Raw genomic sequence first — 12,421 nt, forward strand, 5'->3', positions numbered from 1 at the left:
GGTCCGCGGAGTGATTGGCTACCGCTGGCCTTGCAAGCGGGTCTCAAAGCCATAGTAGCGTTGGAGACGTCGTCGGGTATTTGCCAGCAAAACCTCTTTTCACCTTAAACAAGGTGCGTCTTCACCTTGCAGCTGCCGCCGGGGATGCCGTGGCTCTACTGCATTGGGCCGCAATACTCAGATCCAGCATACTAACGGTTGCTGCTGCTGCTCTCGTACAGATGCGTCACGTTGCTGCTTTGCTGTTGTGTGTGCTCGGCGGAAACGCCACCCCCTCCGTGGCTGACCTCGAGAAGGTTGTGACCTCGTTCGGCGGCGAGTTCAACCAGGAGCAGGCCGAGAAGCTCGTCAAGGAGCTCGAGGGCAAGAACATCGAGGAGGTGGTCGCTGCCGGCAAGGCCAAGCTCGCCACCGTGTCGGTGGGCGCTGCCCCCGCTGCTGGCGCCGCCGCTGGCGGTGCTGCCCCGGCCAAGGAGGAGGAGAAGGCCGTCGAGGAGGAGGAAGAGGTCGACATGGGCGGCGGCATGGACATGTTCGGCGGAGACGAGGACTACTAAGCGTCGTCTTGCTACGATTTGCCACGCGACCTGCCGCTCTCAGCGCGTCGGGTCGGGTAGTAACGTCAGCTTAATCGAACGCGCATGCCAGCCATGCATGTGACGCCATTCGCACACAGCACACTTCTACTCGGGTGTTCGGTCTCCAGCAGGTGTTTCGTTTTCGTGGATAATTGTTCGTCGCGCTGCGGTTTGCAGTTGATTTCGTTGCCGTTACAGGACAGGTTGCAGGAACTACGCTATTTAACTACGTGCCTCTCGTCTAGTTACGGAGTCTGCTCTCGGGCGCTCTGCAGGTTCAGAGTCAACTCGAGGTCAACCAGGTCAGATCTTCTAGCCGAGGACTTTGTCACTCACACGACGGCAAATTCCAGCCCAGCCCATAGCAGAGATAGCGCCAAGCGGGAAGCCAGGAATCGCCATTAGGCGCTCCACCGGCAGCATGTAGCCCTGCGGTAGCTCCACCAGAGGCTCATTCCAATAGTAGAGCATAGCGAGCCCCATCAACACCGGCTGCGGCAAAAGCAACGCAAAGGGTTAGCTCATCTTCCAGCTTGTAGTTGCTGCTGCTTGACAGCTCCCAGCACTGCAGACGTACCGTTCGGATGCGGTCGAACTGCTTCTGAAGCTCCGATGGCGCGCTTGCAGCCAGCCGCTCCACTGCCACACGACACACAGCACGTATCCAAATACATGAACATCAGCCAAGAAGGCAAGAAACCACTTAAATCCCTCATCGCCCCAACGCACCCGCGAGCTCCTGCATCTCCTTCTTGAGCGCGTTCATCTTGCGCGTGGCCTTTGCCTGCTCCACGAACGTCTCGACCGAGTTGAGGCGGTTCACGAGCCGCACCTGCGCGTTGTACTCGCCCAGCAGCTTCTGCTCCGCCGGCGACAGCTGCGCGCCTCGACCGTTCCACAGCTTCATGGCCAGGTCCACGGCGAACACGACCAGCGCGATCAGCAGCACGTCGTACACCTTGAGCGCCGAGATCGTCGGCAGCTCCATCATCATAATCGTCGTCAATTCACGATTCAAAGTCGACTTTATATCGGAAATGAATCGCACTTAGTCCAGTCATAGTGAACTCAAGTCTTGGCACTTCGAGCCGAAGCAAGGATCGCCACCATGGCGCAGGACATGCGGGCGCTGCGCGACTACGTCACGGCCATGGACGGCCGGCAGTACGAGAGCGTGCCCGAGGGCGTCGTGTGTCTGCTCATCACGCACAGCAACCTGAAGCTGCAGATGGTGGACATCCGGCTGGACCTACACGGCACCATCGGCGAGCTGCGCCACAAGGTGTACCAGCACACGGGCACCAAGCCCGACGCCATGGAGCTGCTGGTCATGCGCAGCGACGGCTCGGTCTACGCCCGACTGGACGACGACCGGCGGATGCTGGGCTTCTACAGCGTCGAGAACGGCATGCGGCTGCACGTCGTGGACAAGGACCCGTTCTCGCTGTCGCGAGGCGGCGGCCTCGAGGACGTCTCGCTCGTCAAGAAGTACGAGATCTCCGAGGAGGACTACAACAAGCGTAGGTTGCGGTGGGATAGCTGCGATGCTGTGGATTCGTGGTGACTGACTGACGATGGCTACTGGCTTATATTGACAGGCGAGAAGACTGTGCGCGCTTACAAGCGAAAGCAACTCGCCAAGGACCCGAACTGGAAGCCCAAGACCATGATGAATGCCGCTCGGCCTGCTGCGGACCCGGCTGCTGTTCCTGGACCCGAGAGCGTTGCGAGTATGAAGGTGGGCGACCGGTGCGAGGTGCAGCCTGGAGGACGGCGAGGACAGGTGCAGTACTTGGGCGAGATCCCGGAGATCGCACCCGGCTACTGGGTGGGCGTGCAGTTTGACGAGCCTGTGGGCAAAGGCAACGGCTCCGTCAAGGGCACGACCTACTTCAAGTGCGAGCAGAAGTTCGGCGGCTTTGTGCGTCCCCACAACGTGGCGGTCGGTGACTTCCCTGTGCTGGACCCATTCGCAGACCTGTCAGACGACGACGACGAGCTGTAGGTTGCAGTAGGTAGGTAGGTAGCCATCTGAAGCTGGTGCTGGAGCAGTAGCAGCGCAGCTTTTAAAGAGTCCGGCCTGCAACGACCGTGGAGCTGCATCATAAACGACAGGAGCAGAGTGCTACGCCAGACTGGGAAATCAACTCTAACTTACTTTCCACGGTGTTTCTGCTCTGCTAATACACGCGCTGCGTCGTCTCCTCTGCCCCCGCAAAACTCCTGCATCCTCTGTCGCAGTGTCCGGGGCCTCCTCCGTCGACGCAGCGCTCCCCCAACGAGCTCCTCCTTACACCTCGGCCTTGCGCGTGATCTCCTCGACGTTCCAGCGCTTGCGCTTGGACAGCGGGCGCGTGGCCGACAGACGCACGAAGTCGCCGATGTTGCACACGTTCTCCTCGTCGTGGGCCATGAACTTCTTGGTCTTCTTGTAGTACTTGCCGTACTTGGGGTCCTTCACGATGCGGGCCACCTCCACCAGCACCGACTTCTGCATCTTGTTGGATACGATCTTCCCGAACAGCGGCTTCATGGCGGCGACGTAACAGCTAAGCTAAGCAGGCGAACAGGCAGTCAGGCAGGCTTGAGCACTCGGCGGCGCTATTTGTCTGGTCAGAGGGCTCCACAGCCGCAGAGGATCATTGAGGTATGTGATTCGCTAAAATTGGGGGTATACTTTCAGCCAATGACAGGAGGTTTGAAATAGTCGCCACGTCACAGAGAATCCATTGCCAACTGCAGGCAGATCGCAATAATGGGCGAGAGCTCCTTTGTGCCGTACCTGTACGTGCCCAGCGCCGAGGCGACGTACGTGAAGCTGGTGACGCCCTGGGGCAGCGTGCACATGGACAAGGGCTTCCTGGAGCAGCTGGCTGTCAGCGTGGGCGTCGTCGTGCTGACGGTGATGCTGTGGCGGTGCTCCGCGAGGCTCAACGCGTCGCTCAAGAAGCGATCGGACGCCAAGAAAAGCGGGCGGAAAGATGGAGAAGAAGAGGAGGGAGAGGACGATGATGGTGACGAGGAGGAAGAGGATGACGAGCCCAGGTCCGCGCTGGACGAGAGTATGGTCAAGAAGGGCGACCACAGCTACTACTACGCGCACCAGCACCGCGAGATCAAAGACGACGACGAGAGCGTGCAAAAGACCATGGTCTCGTCCTACGGCTGGAGCGACAACAAGAAGACCGTTAGGTAAGTAGTATGCGATGGTTGATGCTGGATAAAAAGGTGCTTCGGGCTAACCGGTGGAACTGTGCTCGCAGCATCTACCTGACTGACAACGTGGTGAAGAACATGAAGGGCGAGCAATTGGTTTTGGTGAGGAATCAAATATGAACACCCGTGTATCTTGGAGTGGAATGTGGCAATTGCTGATTTTCATGCTAATGTGGCGGCAGGAATGGACCAAAACGTCGCTGTCATTGGACTTGCTGAATGCTCCGGGTGGTGACCAGGCCAAGAGTCTGGTGATCTCCACGCTGTTCCAGGAAATCACAGACGTGACGTGGAAGGCGAAGAAGGACACGCTCACAATCACGCTGACGAAGGCGCAGGAGTTGCCCTGGAAGTCTTTGAACGGAGCTGCCAAGAACATGGAGGATCACATCGAATACGACGAGTCTCTCTACGACTAAAGACTGCGTACGACTGCAGGCCACGATATAGAAACACCGCGTTGGCGGTTGCTCCAGTGACCCACCACTACGAGTGTCCGAGTGAAGATTGCACTCTAGGCCGGTGCCTTGAATTCAATATATTGTAGATGAGATTTAAACCCTGCCTCAGGTTTGCCCATTATGCTTGTCGAGTCTGAAGTGATAGGCAGCTCATTCCGGGCTCCAAAACTTGAGATGCGCGGTGTCGTATGTGGCTGTGAAGAGGCTGTTGGTCGACGAGAACACCACGCCCGTCAGGAGATCGTTGGGTACCGCCTGCGAACTCACCAGCTTCACGCGCGGCCCCGATCCGGGCTTGCTCGACGAAATCTCCCAAATGTTCATGAAGGTGTCCTCGCTCACAGACACAGCAAACTCATTGTGGGCGTCCAACGCCGTAATTGCGCGAGTGTGAGCAGCGATTTCCGCGTGCACGTGAAAGCTCTCGGGGTTGTACAACCGCAAACACCCCGTGAGGAAGCCTGCGACCAGCCAGTTTTCAGCCATGAAGGTCATGGAGGTCGCGGGATAACCTTTGCTCACGATTCGGTGCGTGACCTCGAAGCCGTCCCCGGGGTTACGGATCATGATAGCCCCGCTCATATCGCTGCTGGCCAGCAGCGTGCCGTCGAGAGAGCTCTCAACGCAGCAAATAGGCTCGTCATGTCCCGTCAGGGTCTTGCACACTTCGAAGCCAGAACCTTCTCCAGCTTTAGCATCTTCTTCTTTCCCAATGACAAGTAGCTTCCCGATCGAGGTGCCTGCGAGTGACACAGTAGTGAAAGACATTGTGAGGAAAGCATATCCACCACACCACTGCAGTATCATTTTACGTACCCACGACAAGGCGCAACTCCTTCATGTGAACGGAGCAAATGCCCTGGCAGTAGAGTGAGTCGCCTGTACGCCCAGCTTGGTGAGATTTTAGACAACAGCGTCACAGTTCAATGGCCAACACGCAGGTAGGTGGATAGACAAATACCTTCTACATCGTTACCCACGATGTCTTTGAGCGCGATCTCGGACAGACTCTCTTCGCCCGTGGCATCATAGATCTAAAGGCAACGTGAGACTTGTGTTGATGTTGCGTCAATCCTCCCAGGGTATAAGTTGATTGGCACCTGAATGCCGTTGTCCGAAGCGACCACGATGACCACCACCTCTTTCAGGGTGCAGAAGCGCACTTGGTGCACCGCCGACTTCTCCGCGCACGGCAGCTTGTGGGTCATGAAGGGCGTGTGCGTGGTGTCCACGTACACGACATCGTCGACGCTCGCGTACGCCTACACATTTCCAAGAGGCGGTTAGGATCGAACCTCTAGGCCCACAGCTCAGTCACAGCAGAGCGGCACCATCATGTCGCCATGCTTGGAGAGGTTGTTGCACACGTAGGACGCCGTGTAGGTCGTCGGCTTGAGCTCCGGGTCCGCAAACCACGACGCTGCCATCACTGCACTTCCGCTCGCGCTGTCCCCGGTCGCCCGTCAAGCAGTTTTCGGTTCTGCCGAAGAGTCGTCAAGATCCGCAAATCGACTTGTTGAAGACATGGACCTCGCGTCCCTCGATGGAGACCGGGGGCGCAGTAAGTAAGACGCTGTGGGATCTATCATGCAGTTTTTATTGGTTGAGTGTATTGGTGTAGTCTAGTGGGCGGTGACTTCGAGCTCCTCGATCAGCACGCTTTTCGGCTGCGCTGGGGCCTGAACTGGGTCGAGTTCCTCTTCCGAGATGGAGAAGAGCTTGGCTGTGGCGCCCATGCCTTCGCCCGTCAGCAGCTCTGAGGACGTATCGTCGCCGCTGGATGACTCCTCTTCTTCCACCTCCATCGGTTCAGGCTCGGACGGTTCGGACGCTGGCAATGACGACTCAACTGCAGCTACCTCCGACGAGATCGTCTCGATCGCATCGTGCGCAACGGGGTACTGGTCGGCGTCGGCAGCCAGTGCAACCGTGATCACAGGAAACTCGATCACGGCCTTCCGCTTCAAGTTGCTCTCGAGGCATTGGTTGCCGTCCAAGCGGTAGTACTGCGGCTGGGATGCTGGGGTGAACTCTTTCCGAAGGAGCAGCAATATATGCTTCTCCCAGTCGACCACGGCATATTTTTTCAGCTTCCCGCGGATAGCAACATTTTCCTGCATACAAGAGGCTGCATAAGCACTAGCAACAGGAAGCATACATTCACATGAAGCACCCACATACCTGACAGGGGGTAAAGTATTTGCTGAGCATGGCGAAGAGCGTGTCCTTTTCACTTGCGCGCTCCTCCGAATGACTCACTGGCACTTCAGCACTCGGGAACGTCCATTCGACTCGCCAGTAAAGAGTGTTCTTCTTCATGTCCATGTAGGATGAGTTGCGGGCCCGCTTGCTCATGCCCGGGGCGAGCAGTGTCAACGCAACGCCGCGCTTGGCCGAGTGCTCAGCAAAGAGCTGCACGGCAATGGGGAAGCGCGCTAACCAGTCAGCAGGAATATCGGGGTTGATAGAGCCCGATGGCCCTCCTGCGTTGCTCTGTGTAGCCGCCACTTTGCGCTTCTTGTTGCTCGTGTAGCACCGCGCGTTGGCGTTCAGCGTGCTTCGAGACCGCGCGGCGCTGTTCGTCGAGCGAAAAACCTCCTCCAGGAAGAAGAAGTCTACACAACCATAGAGTGAGCATGGTCAATACAGGACTAACAGCCAAGCCTAGGTGAGAGCGAGCCTTACCACTGGAGAGATCTGCGTCCGTGAACTTCTTGAGCGCCACATACTTGGTGCGGTCGCGCTTGCCATTGCAGTCGAACTGTCGTCCAGCAAGCCGAATCCACATACACAGCGTCAGCAAATACACATACATACACCCACCACCACCGACAGCAGCAGCATTTGCACTCGCCTGGTTCTTGTGGCCCACGCAGCACTGCAGCGAGCACGTGATGCGCTCGCAGCGCGGACAGCGGTACTTGACGTCGCTCTTGCCGCAGCCGACGCACACGGGCGCCTGGTCCGCCGCTGCAGCTGTTGCCGCGTCGGTCTGCGGCTCGGCGTCGTCCAGCGCGCGCTTGCTGCCTGCGTCCACCATCGCCTCGGCCTGCGGATTGATGAAGTGAGCTTGGGCTGACGTCCATCCCATCACGGCTTTTGGCCGATTGGCTGTGGTCACCGAATCCGGGTCGCTCAAAGTGTACATCTGCTGTCCCGAACGCCGATTGGCAACTGGAATGCCAGTCATTTCGCCTTAAAGTTGCAGCAGCAGCGACGCGATGGTGGGCGTGGACCTGGAGATCGATGAGAGCAAGCTGTGGGACCCGGCCAAGCGCCAGGCCTACATGGACGCGCTGCCGGACATGACGCTGTTCGAGGACCACGTGGTGGAGGGCGACGAGATGGTGGCGGCCATCCAGGCGCTGATCGAGGACGGCGAGACGGCCGAGAGCCTGGCGCTGCATTGGAAGAACCAGGGCAACGACATGTTCTCGGACGCCAAGAAGGCGCATCGAGGCTACTTCAAGAACGCTATGAAGTACTACAACGACGCGCTGGCCTACGCCTACAAGGCGCTGGCGCTGCCCGAGGACGAGCGCGACCTGTCCTACGACATGCGCGAGCTCACCTCGCAGATCCTGTGCAACCGCGCGGCCGTGCAGCTCGAGCTCCGGAACTACGGCAGCTGCCGCTCGGACGCCGCCAAGGCCATCAACTTCGACCCGTCCAACGTCAAGGCGTACTACCGAGGCGCCAAGGCCTCGAGGATGTTGCGCAAGCCCGCCGACACGCTGCGTTACTGCGAGGAGGGACTCAAGCGCGACCCGGAGAACAAGCTGCTACTGAAGCTGCAGGTGGAGGGCCGCAAGCTCGTGGAGGAGCTGCGCGTCGAGAAGCTCAAGCGCGAGCGAGAACGCATGAAGCGCCGCGCGGCCACGGACAAGTACCGCAAGCTGTGCGCGTCTCGCAACGTCCGTGTTGGACGCGCTCTGGTGGACGATGAGCGCGTGCGTCAGTACGAGGGCAAGGCCGACCTGGACCCTGAGAGCGGCAACATGTACTGGCCCGTGCTCTTTCTGTACGACCAGCACGGCACGTCGGACTTCGTGCAGTTCTTCGGCGAGCACGACTCGGTGATCGAGCACCTGGCCAACATGTTCCCGGAGGACGGCCCGTACGCCGAGTGGGACACGAACCAGGAGTTCGTGGCCTCCAAGTTGGTGGTGTACGCTGCTGCGGACATGGTGCTGCCGTACTCGTCGCCCAAGGAGTGGCACGTGGGGCTCAGCGGCGAGAAGGAGGAGGAGGACGAGGAGGTGAAGCGTATCCGCCGCGAGGAGCAGCACGAGGCCAAGACGCAGTACTGGCTCGAGGTGTCGCCCTTCTGCACGCTGCAGCAGCTGCTGACCCACGAGAAGTACGTGGTGCCCGGCATCCCCGTGCTCAACATCTTCGTGCGCGGCTCGGAGGCGCTCGGCAACTTCCTCACGCGCATCGAGCGCAAGGTCATCACGCTCGATGCGCCACAGCGGTAAAAAGGATGGCTTCACTTTTGCGTGTGCACGATTGGCCAAATATACATTCTATTTTCTTATTCTTATTGGTTGAAAGTGAAATGCGCGTCAACTACTGGCTGAAAGATCCGCTCGCCTACAACAACAGTCTTCTATCGACCTGCAGCCGAGCACGATGGTGCGTTGCGGAGCCGTGCTCTCTCTGTCTCGAGGCTCTAGGGCGATGTCCGAGCCGCACGCGATACTGTTATATGGTGGGTCATTTTATTCTGACCCTGTTTGCATTCTGTTGTGCTTGTGTGCGCTCTCCTTGTGCCCTGTAGTCCGGCCTGATCCTCAACCCCAAGCCGTTCCTGACCAACCTGACGGGCAAGCCCGTGGTGGCGCGACTCAAGTGGGGCATGGAGTACAAGGGCGTGCTGCTGTCGGTGGACTCGTACATGAATCTGCAGCTGGCCAACACGGAGGAGTACATCAACGGAGAGCTCACGGGCAACCTGGGCGAGACGCTCGTGCGCTGCAACAACGTGCTCTTCATCCGCGGCCTGCTGGACGACGAGAAGCCGCCCGCCGAGGCTCGTGCGGACGGAGCGGAGCCCATGACGGATGCCCAGTAGACTCGAAAGCAGGCGCGAAGGCGTGCAGTGTCCGCCACGAGAAGTAGAAGGACGAAGGCGGGCGGGTATTATTAAAAGGGCGTAGACGACGGCACTGTACTGGTGAGGGTGGGCAACCCCTCCATCTACTAGAAGAGACCAGGCCCATGCAGGTGGAAGGCTGGATGGAACCCACACGCGAGAGTCAGAAAACGCGATAAGGAAGATCAGCCCCCTGTGTCAAAGTGAGAAGTGTCGATGCGCCAGTCGAAGCGGTTCTCATACACTTGTTGTCATTGCTTTCGTCCTCTCTTATCCTACCCTGGTATACTTCCACACGGTACAATCTACTACTGCATTGCTCTCCTCGGTTCCTTTTAAGGTACTCGCCACGGATTCCGCCACGTGATGCTAATATCAACACTCACTTCATTGATACCACACGTGCATGCACTACGTGAACGCGCTCCTTACGACTTCAGGAAACCAAACAGATCATCGTCATCCAGCTCCACGTTCAGGTCGATCCGATCCCAACGGTACAGATCCATCCCATCGTCTTCGCTCTTGCTATCCGTTGCCATTCCTGTTGCATTGCTTTCCGTCGCGGCTGGCCCGCTGGGCTGGCCCTCGCCTGTCGACGCAGGCACCACCATCGCTTCGCTAGCTGTCGGAACTCCAGCGGCGATCACATCCGTTGATGCGCTCGTTGTCTGCGTGGATGAAGTCGCGGCGGATAACGACGGCCGGGACAGCAGATTCATGTGCTGTTGGAAGTGCTCTTGCTCTTGCTGCTGCTGCTGTCGTTGTTGTTGCTGGTATTGCTGCGGCTGTTGCTGCTGAAGCTGCTGCGAACTGGCCCACTGAGCAACTTGTGGATTGCCTCTACTGGAGCTCGAAGGGACAGAGCTGGTAACAATGTTCCCCACGCTGCTGTGTCGGGCAAGATGCTGCGCCACCTCGACCTTGCGGGTTAGCATCTGCCGATGGAGGTTCATTTGGGCTTGCATGGCGAGATGCATCTGCATCTGCAGATCGGTTGGCTCCTCGTGCAGCATAAAACCCTCCGCGCCTCGGGCCACCGCCTCGTTCGTCGAAACTTGAGCTTGGGGCGCATGAGGAAATATACCGCTTTCACCCACTGGCCCAGTCATGCCAGCAAGCTGTGGCGACATGAGGGAGTTGATAATGCTCCACTGGGGGTCAGACAGCTCCGGCATGCCTGCAACTCCTGCTCCAGCTGGAAGCTGCCCTAACGGATAGCGATACGCGGCCACAGCAGCCGCTGCTGCCATTTCTCGATCGTGGTCAGTACTCTTCTGGGCGTGAGCCGCAGCGTAGGCTGGCGGCAAGTGCTGAGGGGCTATGGGGATCAAACCTGTCGATACCGGTATCGGAACGGCACTCATCATGCGCTCATCTGGTGTGTGAGGCTGTGGTCGCAGGTGACTACTTCCATCGATCGGTGGCTCTTGGTGTGCGCTTTGCATGAGTTGCGAGTAGTTGAGGCCACGCGCAGGTGCCTCCGCGACAGAACTACGGCGTCCCTGAGGCGTTCCCTGACCTTTTGAATCCACATCCATCCTGCTGTCGTTGTTATGGCTATCGCCAGAGTCCGAGTCGCTATCATCGCTGTCGCTATCGCTGGCATGCCCTTTCCTGCGCTTCGAATTGCTGATTGGAAACACGAACATGGTGTTGGCCTCGCCCCCTGCACCGCTTGGCCGGTGCTGAGCCTGCCGCCGGCGACGCTTTAGGTTGCGCTTGGCGCTGCGGTCGTAATACTCGAGAAACTCCATGCGAGAGCGCTCGTAGTTGAGCCGATACTTCTGCAGGTGAGACTTGAGGTGCTCCGTTGTGAGTCCTGAGTTCGGTCCGGCTGCCTCCATCAACTTTTCAAGCAAGAAATCAGCTGAACAAGTTAGTCGCGCTCGGCAGCCTCGTACTCGGGCAGAAAGCGAAATACGTACAGCTAGTAGAGCCTTTGGGGACGCATTCTTGAGACCAACTGCAACGCACACGAATCAAATGTCAATCTCCCGTATGAACAAAATGGCGTGGGGCTTTGTCAACCAGCGCACCGTCGAAGATGGCGGCCACGAAGAGGCGGTGGAGGTCATCGGGCCAGATGAAGCGCTTGGTCTTACGCTCGTACTTGCGCTGTTTGGGGGGCGGCTTGTCGTCGCCCGTGGCCGCGGCCGAGTCGGCCTTCCTCCGTCTGGAGCTCGAGGATGAAGGGATGGCTGCTGCGGGGCCGCCGCTGCTGCTGGCGTCGCGGTCCTTGGCGTCGCTGGCGGGCGAGCGCGTCGGGTTCATAGAGGGCGACGTGGAAGTGTCGGTGCGCGCCTCGTCGCTGCTGTCCAGCGCCGTGGTCGAGGGCCGCTGGATGGAGAGCTGCGTGCGAGTCACTGGCGGGGGAGCGGGGGCCAAATTTGCCATTCAGCTCCAGTCCACCGCGAGCGCCAAGGATGAGGCCGGCGGATGGGGAGCAGAAGCGCGAATGCCTGCTGCTCCGTCTGGTGGTCAAATCTCCTGCAAGTCGTAGGCAGAGAAAGAGCGAGCGCGGCGGCACGCCGAGATGTCTGTCAGTGACAGCGCTGCTGCTGCTGATGGTTCACTCTGCCCCTGGCTGGCGAGCTGAGCCCCTGACGCGCTTTGGCTTGTTGCGGGCGGCCTCGACGCGGTCTTGACACGGAGATCCCGGCCGATAGAGCACGCAAGAGGGCGGAATCTCCACGGGATCCGCGTGTTGCAAAAGGTACCCACTTATATTTTATTATTTATCGCAGCAAACACGCGCTCCTTACATAACACGATTGTTGGCATTTGCCGCCCGATCCTCGACGAAGATGTCGTGGCCTCCACGCTGCTGCTTATACATGTAGGGCATTGCTGCTGCTGTCGCTGGCTCGGGGCAGATTTCTTGCTCGCCTGTTTTGCTCGACGAGCGTGAGCGCCGCAGCCGGCGCCATTACAGTGTAATTTACACAGCCTGCAACGAGGGACAGAGCCGCCGCCCCAGATGATTCGCGCCCGAGCTGAGCATACAGAGGGCGACACGAACCGAGTGGGGGGAATCTCGCGGCAGTTGCGGCGGCGACACCAACTTCAGC

At 58.9% G+C, this 12,421-nt stretch overlaps 10 protein-coding genes across 10 annotated transcripts; 5 read left to right on the top strand and 5 right to left on the bottom strand.

The window, feature by feature from the left end:
- Window positions 1–68: 68 nt before the first annotated feature.
- Window positions 69–685, top strand: PHYSODRAFT_286588 (hypothetical protein). The gene is made up of 2 exons (XM_009532434.1): window positions 69–113; window positions 222–685. The coding sequence occupies exon 2, from the start codon at window positions 222–224 to the stop codon at window positions 555–557; it is 336 nt and encodes a 111-aa protein (XP_009530729.1). The 5' UTR covers window positions 69–113; the 3' UTR covers window positions 558–685.
- Window positions 686–729: 44 nt separating this feature from the next.
- PHYSODRAFT_562069 (hypothetical protein) lies at window positions 730–1,566 on the bottom strand (the record flags this gene model as incomplete). Its single annotated transcript, XM_009532435.1, has 3 exons — window positions 730–1,070; window positions 1,156–1,217; window positions 1,308–1,566. 3 exons carry the CDS (start codon window positions 1,564–1,566, stop codon window positions 891–893), a joined length of 501 nt encoding a protein of 166 aa, XP_009530730.1. The 3' UTR covers window positions 730–890.
- Window positions 1,567–1,686: 120 nt separating this feature from the next.
- Window positions 1,687–2,583, top strand: PHYSODRAFT_259289 (hypothetical protein; the record flags this gene model as incomplete). Its single annotated transcript, XM_009532436.1, has 3 exons — window positions 1,687–2,098; window positions 2,177–2,283; window positions 2,317–2,583. 3 exons carry the CDS (start codon window positions 1,687–1,689, stop codon window positions 2,581–2,583), a joined length of 786 nt encoding a protein of 261 aa, XP_009530731.1.
- Window positions 2,584–2,710: 127 nt separating this feature from the next.
- PHYSODRAFT_547007 (hypothetical protein) lies at window positions 2,711–3,174 on the bottom strand. The gene has a single exon (XM_009532437.1). It carries the CDS (start codon window positions 3,109–3,111, stop codon window positions 2,869–2,871), a length of 243 nt encoding a protein of 80 aa, XP_009530732.1. The 5' UTR covers window positions 3,112–3,174; the 3' UTR covers window positions 2,711–2,868.
- A 159-nt stretch (window positions 3,175–3,333) lies between these two features.
- PHYSODRAFT_346985 (hypothetical protein) lies at window positions 3,334–4,349 on the top strand (the record flags this gene model as incomplete). The annotated part of the gene is made up of 3 exons (XM_009532438.1): window positions 3,334–3,770; window positions 3,842–3,896; window positions 3,977–4,349. 3 exons carry the CDS (start codon window positions 3,334–3,336, stop codon window positions 4,211–4,213), a joined length of 729 nt encoding a protein of 242 aa, XP_009530733.1. The 3' UTR covers window positions 4,214–4,349.
- A 56-nt stretch (window positions 4,350–4,405) lies between these two features.
- Window positions 4,406–5,682, bottom strand: PHYSODRAFT_513908 (hypothetical protein; the record flags this gene model as incomplete). Its single annotated transcript, XM_009532439.1, has 5 exons — window positions 4,406–4,995; window positions 5,072–5,134; window positions 5,217–5,289; window positions 5,380–5,517; window positions 5,587–5,682. The coding sequence occupies 5 exons, from the start codon at window positions 5,680–5,682 to the stop codon at window positions 4,406–4,408; spliced, it is 960 nt and encodes a 319-aa protein (XP_009530734.1).
- A 195-nt stretch (window positions 5,683–5,877) lies between these two features.
- PHYSODRAFT_302970 (hypothetical protein) lies at window positions 5,878–7,346 on the bottom strand (the record flags this gene model as incomplete). Its single annotated transcript, XM_009532440.1, has 3 exons — window positions 5,878–6,369; window positions 6,437–6,870; window positions 6,941–7,346. 3 exons carry the CDS (start codon window positions 7,344–7,346, stop codon window positions 5,878–5,880), a joined length of 1,332 nt encoding a protein of 443 aa, XP_009530735.1.
- A 130-nt stretch (window positions 7,347–7,476) lies between these two features.
- PHYSODRAFT_513031 (hypothetical protein) lies at window positions 7,477–8,733 on the top strand (the record flags this gene model as incomplete). The annotated part of the gene is made up of 1 exon (XM_009532441.1): window positions 7,477–8,733. The coding sequence occupies one exon, from the start codon at window positions 7,477–7,479 to the stop codon at window positions 8,731–8,733; it is 1,257 nt and encodes a 418-aa protein (XP_009530736.1).
- Window positions 8,734–8,887: 154 nt separating this feature from the next.
- On the top strand, window positions 8,888–9,329 carry PHYSODRAFT_316641 (hypothetical protein; the record flags this gene model as incomplete). The annotated part of the gene is made up of 2 exons (XM_009532442.1): window positions 8,888–8,890; window positions 9,036–9,329. 2 exons carry the CDS (start codon window positions 8,888–8,890, stop codon window positions 9,327–9,329), a joined length of 297 nt encoding a protein of 98 aa, XP_009530737.1.
- A 449-nt stretch (window positions 9,330–9,778) lies between these two features.
- On the bottom strand, window positions 9,779–11,747 carry PHYSODRAFT_316642 (hypothetical protein; the record flags this gene model as incomplete). The annotated part of the gene is made up of 3 exons (XM_009532443.1): window positions 9,779–11,200; window positions 11,279–11,316; window positions 11,390–11,747. 3 exons carry the CDS (start codon window positions 11,745–11,747, stop codon window positions 9,779–9,781), a joined length of 1,818 nt encoding a protein of 605 aa, XP_009530738.1.
- Between the last annotated feature and the right edge of the window lie 674 nt (window positions 11,748–12,421).

The sequence above is a fragment of the Phytophthora sojae genome (assembly GCF_000149755.1).
Source record: "Phytophthora sojae unplaced genomic scaffold PHYSOscaffold_6, whole genome shotgun sequence".
NCBI classification, from domain to species: Eukaryota; Oomycota; class Peronosporomycetes; order Peronosporales; family Peronosporaceae; genus Phytophthora; species Phytophthora sojae.

What these genes read in the sequence shown, in the direction of transcription:
- PHYSODRAFT_286588 (XM_009532434.1), top strand. Translation starts at nt 222, where the DNA reads ATGCGTCACGTTGCTGCTTTGCTGTTGTGTGTGCTCGGCGGAAACGCC.
- PHYSODRAFT_547007 (XM_009532437.1), bottom strand. Translation starts at nt 3,111, where the DNA reads ATGAAGCCGCTGTTCGGGAAGATCGTATCCAACAAGATGCAGAAGTCG.